The sequence below is a fragment of the Triticum aestivum genome, chromosome 2D (assembly GCF_018294505.1).
Source record: "Triticum aestivum cultivar Chinese Spring chromosome 2D, IWGSC CS RefSeq v2.1, whole genome shotgun sequence".
Taxonomy (NCBI): domain Eukaryota; kingdom Viridiplantae; phylum Streptophyta; class Magnoliopsida; order Poales; family Poaceae; genus Triticum; species Triticum aestivum.
Genome location: NC_057799.1, coordinates 645,505,021 through 645,518,102, shown reverse-complemented (window position 1 = coordinate 645,518,102; position 13,082 = coordinate 645,505,021). Strand labels below are relative to the sequence as shown.

The following is a 13,082-nucleotide window of genomic DNA, read 5'->3' as shown; positions in this document are numbered from 1 at the left end:
AAACAAACAGGTAGGACCCGGGACTTATAAGTTGGGGCTTAAAAAGGTCCTAAGACTTACGAAACAATACGTTTAATGTATCGAGTCTATGGCTACCACGTCAATACAAAGAAGGATTGGGTTTGTTTATTAATTGGCGGATGGCGAAATTAGCAAGGAACGGCCCTCCCCGGTTAACGCCTGATCCGAACCGACCAACGCGTGGGGGAGCCAAACCGACCGAGTCTGACGCGACGCGTTGGGAATGGAAAGGAAAGCGAACGGACGGGCGCCGAGAGCAAAGCGGCATTATTATTGCTGTGGGCCCACGCGCCTCACGCGTACTAGTATAAAAAACACCCCTGCCAGAACCGGATCTGACCAAGGATTTACTTGTTTCCTCCTCCTCTCTATTCCCCTCCCCTTGAGACCACACCACATCACAGAGGCCGCGGCGGCGCCGGCGCCGGCGCTCCCAATGACGTCGACCACGGCGACAGAAGGCACGTTTTGCTACTTGGCTGGCTGGTATGCATGGTCTTTTCAGCTCCCTTGATTGATCTTTTGGCCATGGTTTTCATCTGTGTCAATCTACCTCGCGCAGTGGTCGGACACAAGGAGCTCGGGACGGCACATATGTTGTGCGGTGCAAGCAACTTCTTCTCTATTGGATTGGATTGGATTGGATTTCCGCTGGTAAGCATAAATTTTCACCTCCGTTGTTCCGTCGGTATAGTTGTTGTATCCATCCATCCTGCTCATCCGTCAATCCAATTTTTGACGCAGAGAACACGGCAAAGACCGCCATCCACACCACACCACAGGACGTGTCCGGCGGTCCACTGGGCCAAAGGCCAGATCTCGGCCCAGGCTACCCCGTACGCATGATGTGCGCAGGCCCAACCCGCCGCCTGTGATCCACCGGGCTCGTTATTGGGTGGACGGGCCTGGCTATGGATGGATCTGGCCCAACAGGTGCCATCACCTCCCGACCCAGCGCCGTCTCTCTCTTTCGGGGGAGGAAAGGGCGAGAGGTCGAGGGGCGGCGGCGACGACAGCGTCGACCGGTGGCGGAGGCGGCCGCGACCACCTCAACCCCCCGTGACCAGAGGTACTTGACGCGTCTCTCCCTCTCCTTATCCCCCCATCATCTCTCTCCCTAGGTCTCATATCTCTGTCAAACAGCCGGCCATCAATCCGCCATAGCTTTTCGGGGGAACGTGGTGAGGTCGATCTGACCGGCGGTGATCTGTTTTGGAGGCGGCCGTCCCCAGCCCAAGCTCGTCTGCCTAAGGTACCTTACCTGCATTTCGAGTTCCCACCCTCCCTGTATCCTCTCTCTCTCAACAGCCCTTCATCAATCCGCATCTCAAATTTGGTTAGGTCGACGGGAAGACGGGGCTGAGGCTGCATCTGCGGGTTATATCTGTTGAGGACGCTGCCTTTCTTCCAACGAAAGCTTTCTCGGATGGCCCCCAAGGAGCAAAGACTTCACGCTGATCTGTTCAAGGTGACCCACCAGAAGGTGGTTGATGCCATCAGGGCAAACATAACTAATCAGACCTCATATGATGTAAGATGTAATTGTATTATCTTGATTGGTTAGGATGTTGATTTCTTTTTCAGTTTTGCTAAAGCACATTTAGATGTGCCCAAGTATTTGCACATCTAAGTCATACCATTGATTTTACATGAAAATTTGTGCATACATTTTCTTTGTCTTTTTCCTTTTTCTTTGCAGTGTGATTTGGTCACTTACATGTGCAATAACTTGGGCACTAGACAAACCCTTTCTTTTTCCTGATCAGTTTTTTATTTAGTGTTCTTCTCTTTTTCTTACAGCAAATTAAGATTATCCAACTCAGCTGCGAGCCGACAGATGAAGAATTGTTGATGTTTTATGCGGAGGTCCATAATCACCTATTGGAGGTGGCTTCCCTTTCTATCAACAAGAACGTTGATTTCTTTGCGCCAGAGGAGGGATTCGCGGAAGGCTTTGTTCCTGAGATTGCAGAAGGACTACCAGTTTTAAGGCCTCAAACTAAGGTACATTCCCCTTTTTCTGCCAAGCATCATGGGTCTGCCTTTCTCTGCCTATCACCTTTCCATCATGGTTTGAGATGAATCACAAGTGATCTTGATTACATATGCATTCAATTGTAGTTCAATAAAAGTAATTTTTACAATGCTTTTGAACAGTTTTTAACTTTCTTGCAAATGATTTGGTTTTAATGGAAGTTTTGTCTTTGTGTGCAGAATATATCATATTTCATTGTCGAGTTTGTTGGTGGTCCTGGAGAACCACGCCTGCAATTTGCTGTTCGCCATGACAATCTGTACTGTGTCGGTTTCCGGGTGTTGTCTGCCAATGATAACGCAAAAACCAAAGATTGGTCCTCTTTTGGTGATGTTAACCTTTTGAAGTGTGCTGCATTTCCTAATGTTGAGGCATCTAGATTGTCAGAGAGCTATAAATCTTCGTAAGTTTGTGCTTGTCCTGTAATTCCTTATTTGAACAAAGTTTGGAGCAATTGTCATGTTTATAGATTTTGCTTTAGTTGTTAATAAATTTTGCACTTGTTTCATTTTTCAGCAAATCAGTGCGAATATACCCCATGGTTTTCCGACGAATATATATGTACTTCTCCAAATACACTTGCAATTCTGCTGTAGCTGTTGGGGAATTGTTAAAAGACACATTGTTTGTTGTTATCTGTGAGGCAAGTCGCTTTGGGTTTGTCCAAAGGTTGACTTTTCAAGGAATGCATGCTTTCGAAGTTCCGGTTGGACTCACTGATTTGATGGATAATATTATTCATGATTACAAGGATTTGTCATTAGGGGCACTGTTGATATATCTGTATGACCTAGAAGAGAAATTGAGCGTGGCTGAGAGATCACGCTACCAAACTGAAGATCAACTAGCAGCTGCACTAGTTGGATTCAACAGTTACGCTCTGCATGTGAATCTCAGGGGATCTGATGGTCTTTATGCTCCGATGTTCGATAGTGAGGTTGTTAGGCTTATCCATATGAGGCTTCGGAACTTTGACAAAAATATCCGCAAGTAAGTCCCGTCCCTCTCTGTTGTATGTCCTTTGCATTTCTAAGTTGGTTGTTCTAATCTGCTGTCTACGTGCAGATTGACTGATGTTTCTTATTGATTGCTGCTGATTTGCTGAGAAATGGCTCCTGATGATGATTCAATCTTTATTCCAAGTTATCCATATGAGGCTTTTGAAGTTTAATCTCTGGTGCTGTGTTGTCCCTCCCTCATATCAATTGCTTTGAAATGGCTCCTTATGATGATTCAATCTTGATGATGGCCTCTGCTTCTTGATGGCCGTTTTCTATGATGTCCCTGCTTCTTCCTGATGGTAGCCCATGTGATTTTGGCTGCTGTAGATGACACTGGCCTTGTTATTTGTTCATTTTGTCCTTTCTCAGACAGTGGCTTTGCCGTTTTTGAGCTTGTGGCTGATACTCCTTAGGCTATAGTTTACTGAAGTAGAATTTCGTCATGCCTGTGCTCAGTGTATTTTTTGTTGATTGTGCCTTGTGTACCATGGAATTGCTGGCTGATACTGCCTTGGGCTGCTAGTTTACTGAAGTAGCATTCCTCTATGCTCAGTGTAATGTTGTTGCTACTCACTGAAAAGCTCACTTTATCATTTCTGGGTAGCCTGAGGATAATGAAATACGAACTTTCTTTGAACTAGTTAACTCGCTATTTCTGTGTGTGGATGCGTTTGGTAGTCAACAGACTTTGTTATCCATGTATTGAGTTGATGCTTGCCGAAATGCTGATTTTGTCTTTGTCACTTGGATACTGAAATACCAACTTTATTTCTGTGAATTAATGTATTGAGTTTTCACAAGACTTTTTTAGTTTTCCTACTTTTGCTGGCGGAGTTATTTGAACGCCTCTTGTTGCCGCATTTGTCAGTTGATCTGCAGCAGCGCCTGCGTCATTCCAAAATATCGATGCACGTCCACTCAGCTGTTGATCTTAATTACAAATTATCATGAGCTGATTTTCGTATAACGCTGTGTTGTTTCATACTGATAAAAATGTATCCTTGCCATTGAAAAAATATGATGCCTTCCTGTGTTTCACACCCTACATCAGGCCTGGCGATGCAATTATCTGGAAGGTAACCATTGAAATGTCTGCATAACGTGGCTTCCTAGGCTCACCGCATCAACTGTTGTTTCGGACAGATCGTGTTGCGGTACTTGAGAAAGCGTTCGTTCGCTTCTCTCCCGCCCACGCGGGGATGGCGCAGTTGCACTGTCTCCTCGTACTTGCAAAATTGTGTCTTACAGGTCCCTCTGCCCGTCGCCAGCGCCCGGCCAGTGGCAGGCGCCACCCAGCTGCGTGATTCGCCGCCGCTGCCGCCGCCCCAGGACTTGCTCTGCTGGCGCCGTCCATGAACTGCTCCGCCACCGCCTCCGCAGCCAAGGACCTGCGCCCCCGTGATCCCCTCACGCCCAGAACTTGCTGCCACAATCCAGTGGAGCTCGTCCTCCTCGAGCTCCCCTGTGCGCCTGGATCTCGATCGCCTTGACCAGGAGGGCTCGACCTTCTCCCCTGCCGCCTGTGCCCGTGGTGCTGCTCTGCCGTGCGTCGCCGGTGGAGCTCTGCCCGTGCTGCTGCTGCTTCTCTGCCCATGCCCGTGATGCTGCTGCTCCTCTGCCTGATCCTAGAAAAAATGTGCACAGAAGATCAATATCAATTCAATATCAATTCTAGGATTTTTTTTTGCGGATTCTCAGTGTTATTAGTTTGTTGAGGAAACATGTCAAAGATCATGAGAAGAATTCTCCCTTTATTCCCTTCCCTGCGATAAAATTCAAATTTACAACAAGAGAGAACAGATGACAAAGTTTGGAGTACTTTCATTTAGTACTGAAAATTTACTGATAACCCAACTTGGAACACCATTCTTGTCCTACCAACATGAACACAGCTTGTTAAAAAGCATGGTTACCAAAATGTCACAAAAGGGATAGGCAGTTCAGGGCCTCGAGGGCACGTTCGGAAATAAACATGTGTTCAGGGCCTGAATCATGGGTAGACTTCACCATAGATTTGCTATTGAGCCAAATGCAATGCAATTCCTTGCTAAAAGGTCTGATTCTCTTCTAAAAGAAGATGTTTGGTGCATCTTCAGCTGAATTTTGGAGTATGTATCAGTGGTATAGTACTAGGAGTATGTATCAGTGGAGTACTCAAGATTTGCAAGCGACAACACCGTTTTGCAGCACACCTTTCTTCTTCTTTCTTGGAATTAACAACACAAAGCAAACCAAGAAAGAAAGCAAACTACACGACCTCGTCCCATGATGATTGATTTTACCTGAAAAAAGGAGCAAGAATTGCTGTTCCTACTGGCAGAAATTTAGAGCTGACCTAACCTAACCGGCTGAAGCTCCAACCACAGCCGAACTGAACTGACAAGAGCAAAGCAAGCTCAATTTGCAATTTTAACTGACGGCTGATTCATGAACACTGTTTTTAAGCACTCCGTCGCAGAAATCTTTCCTGTTTGTTGCTGGAGGACCAATTCAAGAACCCTAGAAGTTAATTCCACCCAAAAGGAACCATTGTATGGAGACAGTGTTAACAAAATTCAGTGTTACAAATTGTATGGCTACTCACACTGCTAGAGAAGATGGCAGAAAATTACCAATTGCATTGCTCCTCACACTGCTAGAGAAGATAGCAGAAGTTTTGTGGTAACTACTGAAGACAAAATGCAATTCAAGACAAATTCAAGATTAATCAGACTTGACACTACCACTTCAAGTCTGACAATTCAAACTAAATCAAAATTCAGTAGTTACCACAAACTTACAGTTTTGTCAGCTCCTTTGCCTCGGTTGCCTTCAGTTTGCACTGGTGTGACAAAGGTATATTATCATGGAGTACTCCTAGCTACTCCTAGACACTGAAGTTTCATGAAACTTACAAGACAACAATACTTTGTGTGGGAGTAGTAAAAGCGTTGGTGTAAAATATAGGAAGATCGTATTCAGTTTCAGAGAAAGCAGCAAAGTCAACAAAACTTTCGCGTGTCAGGACAGCAAGAACTAAAGATTTTAGACTAACTAAACCGAGCAAACAAACACGGATTATGTCAGAGACCAACTAATTTCAGTCACCTGATTGCAACTGAAGAATAAAGGGCCTGTGGCTGCCTGATGTGTTGCAGAGTGTGTAGTTTTTTCAGAGCTTTTGTAATCTATGCCATACTTCTGCTGGCTGTTGGTACTTCGCTTTCTTCGCGTGTTTAACGCTCATGTGGCTTCAATTCTAACGGAACCACGGCGATGCCCTCTTCTCCTAAAAATAAGGCTTGTGCTCGAGGTCATTGTTTACAGGAGATTCGTTCAGTCTGCAGACACCACAGGCACCAAAATTCAGCAGGCAGCAGCGAGACCATTAAATTTAGCTAGGCAAGATTCAATGGTGATTCAGCATTTTTCTCTCAACAGTTTGCTGTGCAGTTCAGCAGCGTGTTACCAGGATTAACTGGTTGGAGCTCCTGCTGGAGCTTGCAGTGATTGAGCTCATCGGCCACCCAGCTGCCTTTCAGGAGAAACAAACCTCTTCTATCTCTGAAATCTTCCTCTCCTATTACCCTTTTCAATATTCAACCGCATCCCATACTTACACCACCATCATAATTTACTGCTTAAATGCGAGGCAATAAGATTTCAGTAGCCTGTCGAACAATTTCTAAAGAATCTCTAACAACAAAGAATCTCTATCAACAATTTCTCTAGAATCTCTATCAACAATTTCAGTAAAAAAAAACAATTTTGAGACATAAATCATGGCGGGGAATTGAAGGGGGGAGGCATAACCTGCCAAGAAGACGCCGCTGCGGCCGTATTCCTCAAGGAGTATGCTACAGCTAGTAGTCTATTCTCGCAATTGATTGGTGTGACTCCTGCTCAAGCTGAGTTCTAACTCATCAGAAGGACAAGAGCGCTCGTCTTGGCACCGCACGGCTTCCATTTACCGGCAACGAATGAATGCGCTCTTCAGCCACCCAGTTGCATGCGACTTGCATGGCAGGGATCGATCGAACCCGGCACGCTAGGGATGTGGCAGTTCCAATTCCAACTGCGTCACTAGCCCAACTCCTAAAAGAGTTGTACTTTGTAAATAAATATTGCCCAAGTAGCGAGGCATCGTGCATAGACATCCTCTGACTCTGACAATTCGCTGAGCAGCAAGGTCTCACGGCTCGGATTAGGGGTTTTCCTTTTCAGGCTTATTGATTCGATTTAGTTGGTGCTTTAGATGACATAATGATTTCCTACAAGGATTGGAGCGGCACAACAAAAAATGTCTCTGGCGCGTGAAAAGCTCGTGACTTTTGAAGCCATGTGAGTGACTTTTCATTAATTTAGTTTCAGTTGTTGTAGTACATCAATTTTGTGCTGCTTTAGTAACTTCAGTTTAATTGTTTAGTAGTTGAGAGATTGAGCTGGTAAACATAAGTGCTTTCAGTTGACTCATCTTATAGTCTGTTGATTTATGAGCTTTATGAACAGTTTCAAGTCTCTTATTATTTTTCATGTATGTTGAACATTAAGGAAGGAACAAATTTGTGGCTATGTGGAATGGGCTGACTGTGGTTGGCCAGATTATTTGAAAATGCATCTTACTAGCCACAGGAAGAACCACACACAACTTCACCCGACGTGCATCCGTGTGTTTTTTGAATTTGTTTTACGCATATGTGGAGGGCCCTTGGTTACCCGGACTATTGTTATCGCCACCCTTGACCCGATGACATCGTTTGGAATGTATGTCTGGCTTCCAGGCGTCGCGGCCCGCCCGGCTGGCGTACTTGGTGTGCGCCTGTGTGATGCACATGCCCCTCTGATCATGCTCTTTCCCTGGGCCAGCTGATTGTTTTGTTTGGTTCCCTTTTCTTGTGGTGAGCCGAGCGGGGGCGACGAGGTACAGGTTCTTGCGGCCGAGGTCGAGACCTCGGCCAAACAGGATCAAGGGGACGTGGTCCCTGAGGTCCCGAAGGAAGGGTTGGGCCAGTCGGCGGCCCAGCCCCAAGCATCTCCGACGCCACCGCCACAACCAGAGGCCTCCATTCCTGCCACAATGGTGGTGGGACCCGAGGTTGTTCTGCCCACCCCTCCTACCCAAGGATGTGCTACCGCGGGGTGGGCCGAGGAGATGGAGGTATCCTTAACAGAAGAGTACCGTGCCCTTATCGGCACGACGTTGTGTGGCTTCTGGTCCGTATAGGCCGGAATGCATGAGGTCTTCAAGGGCCTCATCAAGGGCTTCTAGGTACGCTTCCTAGCGCTTGTTTCATACGTAAATGGATTTAACACTAGTGTTACACGTGGAAGCAGCCTTTATTCGAAGACTTTTTGCCGTACCGTGATGTAGCACATGAGGGTGTGTAGCTGGCAGTAGCCCCCGAGCCCAAAACTAGTTTTAAAGAAATGGCTTTGGGTTCGAGATAGATTATTGGTTCAAAAAAATGAAATGTAGTAGCCCCCAAGACTCTGGCTGGTTTTATTAGGAAAGTTGTCTAGAGGATTAACTTCGGAACTAGGAGACTAATAAGTAAATGTGCATGTGCAGGCCTCGTCCTCGGCTCCGAAATCCGCTTCCGAGGAGATATGGAGATGAATCAGAAGCTGAAACGATCCGAGGAGGACCTCGATCTGATGCAAAAGCAGATCGAGTGGGCCCAAGGTAAGCAGAAAAACTGTCATGTTATCAAATGTAGTTAGAGTTTTGTTTTAGCTTTAATGCTAACGCCGAGCTGTTTTATATGACAGCTGCGACGACGAAGCTTGAGGCACTTAAGGCCGAGTTGGAAAAGGCTCGGCAGGAAGCGAAGCAGTAGAAGGCTACGGGCGCGAGGGCCGAGAAGGAGCTGGCCGAGGAGAGGGCGGCTCGGGACAAGGACCAGGCTCGGGTCCTCGAAGTAGAGGAAACCCTGAATGGCGTGCACCAAGAATGCGACGCCTTTTAGGAGAAAGAGAAGGTGACGACCGTAGAGCTCAAAAAGCTGAGCTCGGCGCACGTCGAGGTCCAGGCGGACTGTGAAGCGTTCCAGCAAGTGAGGCAGATTGCTGCTGGTAAGCCATATTTGCTTCAGTGTGTTTTCGGCCGCAAGGGGTTCATCGAGCTCACACAACTCTGGTGATCCGCAGATGCCTTCGCGGATCTCCCGAGGAGCGCGTCAGACCCCGGTCTGTACTTCGGCGCGTGGGAGGGCCACGCCATGGAGAGAGCATTCTCGCAATAGTTCCAGGCACCGTCACATCCGATGCTGCTGAATCATCAGATGAAGCAGCTAATGGAGCTCTTCCGTATGGCGAAGTCAGTGTTGGAGGACCTCTGCGTCCATCTCTGACCCGCGGAAGCGCTACCGACCAGCTTCTTCGGTCTGGTGGCCCGTCTGCAAGAAGTCGGGCCCCAAGTGACGAGCTAGAAGTGGTCCATGTGCTTGGAGGGCGTCCATCGGGCGTATGCTTGCATGAAGACGCACTATCCGCCCCTTGATGCGACGCTCGTGGCACCTGGTACCATGTCACTGGTTGTGCAGCTTTGAATATTTCGAGGGACGAATCTTTGTAGTATTGGAATGCAAGGATGCAAGGGGTATAAAACAGGATATAACGCCTTGTGCCCCATCGGCTCGCTCGTCACGCGAACTTGTGATTAGGTTCCCTGCCTTCTGTCAGCGCCAGTCGCTGGTTTGCCTCATCTTCTGTGACCTTAAGTTCATAGAGGCACCATAGATCTCGGCCCATGCCGGCGTGAGGGCTCCTGCTCCACTGTAGGTATTTTTTTTAAGTTTTATAGGTTTGTGTCCTGCTCAGGAAGACGATGTGGCAGCAATCCCCTAATGATGGGATAAGGTTTTCCCGTCTAGTTCTCCTCCCGATGGTGCATCCAGGATCGTAGGAGGGCGTGTGGAGGTGTATCTTCGAAGGATCTCGCGAGATTCAATCGGTGTTTGTCTTCGATGGATATGCTTGGATCCAATCTTCATTCATCAGCCTTTTTGTTTCTTCAGGTTGGATCCTTCCAATATATGAGATTCTCTTCACGGGCAACGGTGTTGTTCTGGTTCGCATGTCCTGTGGGGGCTTAGCATGACGACGTACCAAACTGCCTACTACAAAAAGGTTTACCCGGCTCTGCACCTTTGGCACACTCCAGTGTTTGTGGTCGTCATTAGGTGGTCTGCATATATACCTGGCCTGGATATGATTTTCGTTACTTCTGGTGTGCTTTGTACGGTCTTGACAGTGATGAATATATCGAAAGTTTTTTCCGCATAAAATGAAATGTAAGGATCAAACTTGTTTAGTACTGAAGTTTTAGCCAAAATAATAAGTATTGAAGGGGGTGCGGTTTCTGTTATATGCGGCGACGTTGACGCCCTCCAAAAGTTGCTACCTTGCCACTTGTGCGTGACAGTGATGGGTACGTAGCAATATATGTAGGTCTTTGTGTTGAGCTCGGACCCGACCTAATGGACGACAGAAAAAAGGGAGATTGACAAGAAGCTTGAAATAATATCCTAGCTCTAGCTTAGGTAGCTGTGTGGCAAATTGCGAATTATGCATGCTTTAATTTGACACGGTGCATCGATCATATCTATCTACGGTGTGGTGTGGAGTGACTCACTCCCAGTGATCGATGGAGTGGACTCGTGATTCTTTGTCTCTGCACTGTCACGCTGCTAATTATATACTGTTTCTCAAGTCTCAAGACATGGCTAGAGTTTGTTAAGCTTACTCAAACATGTATAATCAAATAAATTAGTAACATATGTAGAACTTTTTGTCTGCACTGCCACACTGCTAATATTGTCCTCAAAATATATATCTAGCTAATTAATCAATCAAGCTTAGTTGAACAATGAACACATCCCTACGGCTTGACTTGCATGGGAAAATTCAAATTAATTAGCTTTTATATTTATATAGCTCGCCTTTTCTTGCAACAACCTTGTCACCTTCTTCCACCTCCCAATCAAGTACTAGTACGTACCAGTAGTAACGTTACATGGTGCAGTAAAAATACTATAGCATGCATGCAGCTGGCCAATGTTACATCAGCGTGGCATGCATGCATGCAAAGACTAGTAAATATAGCAGTAGAGAGAGAATTAAGCAGCAGAGAATTAACTAGAGAAGACGAGACGCACGGCCGGGCATGCACATTCCATGCACGGACGTCAGGTCATCAGCCGGCCGGGGAAGAAGACGTTGGCACCACGTACGTTGGTAGGATCACGAGGAAAGCATGGACGAGACGACGACGATCGGTGACGGCAACAAAAAAACCTCGTCCACCGATCGCACCTCATATGCCGCTGGCCCGGAAGAGCCGCATGAGGCCGAAGGTGAGCCCCATGGCGGCCAGCCCGCCGACGACGACCCGGGCGGAGGACCTCACCACGGGCGCCCTCCCCAGCACGGCCCCGACGACCCCGAACGCCGCCAGCGCCAGCGTCGCCACGGCCACCACCACGGCCACCCGCAGCTTGTAGCCCACGATGAACCCCGCCGCCAGCAGCGGCAGCAGCGCGCCGACGGAGAAGGCGAGGGCCGAGGCCGCCGCGGCCTGCACCGGGCTGGGCAGCGCCCTCTCCTCGTCGCCGCCGCGCTTGCCGTCGCGGTCGAGCTGCGCGATCTCCACGTCGCGCTGGGAGCAGACGGACACGAACTCCCCGATGGCCATGCTGCAGGCCCCCGCCAGCAGGCCCGCGAACCCGGAGATCACCATGGCGCGCACCTCATGCTTCACCGCGCCCACGCCCAGCATGAGCGACGCCGTGGACACCAGCCCGTCGTTGGCGCCCAGCACCGCCGCGCGCAGCCAGTTGGCGCGGCCCGCGAAGTCCACGTCGGAGTCGGAGTCGATGCCGCCGCCGCGGCACATCACGCCCGGGTTCTCGGCGTCGGCCAGCTTGGTGTCGTTCACGGCCATGGCTCGCAGCTGAGATCGAGAGTGAGATGGTGGCAGTGGTGTGTGGCGGGAGGCAGGCAGGTAGCAAGCAAGGAAGCAGTAGTGTGGAGGACACACGCTCCGGTGGCGTGCTTTATAGCGGAGCTCTGCCCGGTCAGGTGTGGAGGGTGTTGCGTGTGGGCATGCCGCTCTCCCCCTGCCTTTTTCTCCCATTAGTGCTGAGGTTCCCAGCTTTCATGCCGCTCCGGGACTGTGTGGCTAGTGCGTACATGCCGCCATGCCATTGACACGGCCCTCTCTCTCTCTCTCCCTATCTTTTCCTCTCTTTTGACATCCGGTGTTGGGCGGGCGCGCGTGGCCACCACGATCGACCACACACCTAGACATAGATTATTAACCCATCCATTCCAAATTCCATGGTGCTTGCTGAGTGTACATCGATCATATCATACAGCCACACAGACACAGCTGCCGCTTAATTATCTTCGCTAGCTAGCTCGTGTGGTGCAACGTATGCATGGGTAGACCGGCAACGACGTCTGGTCCTGTCTAACTTCTCAAGAGCTTGGCGAGTTCGTTCCGTGGTGGATCGACAAGGGAACATGGCACGTCGATCGGCCTTTGGATTTTCCTTGCATATATGTATCGATCAGTATTATTGTCGTCATCCATATGCGTAAGAGATCTAGCAAGCCAGCTCCAGCTAGGGGAGGATCAGGCTTTAGAGTTTCTGTTACGGGGGACTAGCTGTTTTCCTGTTTGACAAATTTGTGCTGGCCTAGTGGGCTGGGAGCTAGCTTTCTGGCAGTGCATGCGGATGTATATGTCACTACTCACTGCCTGTTTTGTGTCTAGTAAGTAAGTGTTCATTGAAATGGTGATGATCCTCATGAATATACTACCTCCGTTTCAGCTTACAAGTCCTGCGCGTATACCTAGGTTGTCAATTTTATCATCCTAATATAAACTATATAACACACAAATTATACGGTTTGAAAATAGAACATCTGAAGTTTATATTGATATATTTTTTGTAATATATGACTTGTATTAGGTTGGTCAAATTGATGGCCTAGGGGTCCATGCACGCCCTATAAACTGAGAGAGAGAGGGAGTATTTGCAAGC

The 13,082-nt window shown here is 48.3% G+C and overlaps 2 protein-coding genes and 1 long non-coding RNA gene across 5 annotated transcripts; 1 reads left to right on the top strand and 2 right to left on the bottom strand.

The window, feature by feature from the left end:
* Positions 1-352: 352 nt before the first annotated feature.
* Positions 353-3,697, top strand: LOC123055325 (uncharacterized). 2 transcript variants are annotated; one of them, XM_044479324.1, is made up of 9 exons: positions 353-507; positions 584-675; positions 766-1,090; positions 1,165-1,273; positions 1,363-1,489; positions 1,822-2,025; positions 2,236-2,459; positions 2,573-3,046; positions 3,122-3,697. In XM_044479324.1, exons 5-9 carry the CDS (start codon positions 1,448-1,450, stop codon positions 3,141-3,143), a joined length of 966 nt encoding a protein of 321 aa, XP_044335259.1. In that variant the 5' UTR covers positions 353-507; positions 584-675; positions 766-1,090; positions 1,165-1,273; positions 1,363-1,447; the 3' UTR covers positions 3,144-3,697. The 2 variants fall into 2 exon arrangements, with proteins under 2 accessions (XP_044335259.1, XP_044335258.1); XM_044479323.1 differs by having other exon boundaries at positions 354-507; positions 1,363-1,552.
* Positions 3,698-4,042: 345 nt separating this feature from the next.
* Positions 4,043-7,100, bottom strand: LOC123055326 (uncharacterized). 2 transcript variants are annotated; one of them, XR_006426614.1, is made up of 4 exons: positions 6,850-7,100; positions 6,506-6,673; positions 6,145-6,377; positions 4,592-4,682 (listed from the first exon to the last, which is right to left on the bottom strand). It is a non-coding gene; the product is annotated as an uncharacterized lncRNA (long non-coding RNA). The 2 variants fall into 2 exon arrangements; XR_006426613.1 differs by having other exon boundaries at positions 4,043-6,377.
* A 3,840-nt stretch (positions 7,101-10,940) lies between these two features.
* LOC123055324 (vacuolar iron transporter homolog 5-like) lies at positions 10,941-12,152 on the bottom strand. Its single transcript, XM_044479322.1, has one exon. It carries the CDS (start codon positions 11,975-11,977, stop codon positions 11,351-11,353), a length of 627 nt encoding a protein of 208 aa, XP_044335257.1. The 5' UTR covers positions 11,978-12,152; the 3' UTR covers positions 10,941-11,350.
* Between the last annotated feature and the right edge of the window lie 930 nt (positions 12,153-13,082).

Excerpts from the sequence above, each read along its gene's own strand:
- LOC123055325 (XM_044479323.1), top strand. The coding sequence starts at position 1,448 with ATGGCCCCCAAGGAGCAAAGACTTCACGCTGATCTGTTCAAGGTGACC. Across the intron at positions 1,553-1,821 it reads CTAATCAGACCTCATATGAT|CAAATTAAGATTATCCAACT; the intron begins GTAAGATGTAAT and ends TTTTTCTTACAG. Across the intron at positions 3,047-3,121 it reads TTTGACAAAAATATCCGCAA|ATTGACTGATGTTTCTTATT; the intron begins GTAAGTCCCGTC and ends GTCTACGTGCAG.
- LOC123055324 (XM_044479322.1), bottom strand. The coding sequence starts at position 11,977 with ATGGCCGTGAACGACACCAAGCTGGCCGACGCCGAGAACCCGGGCGTG.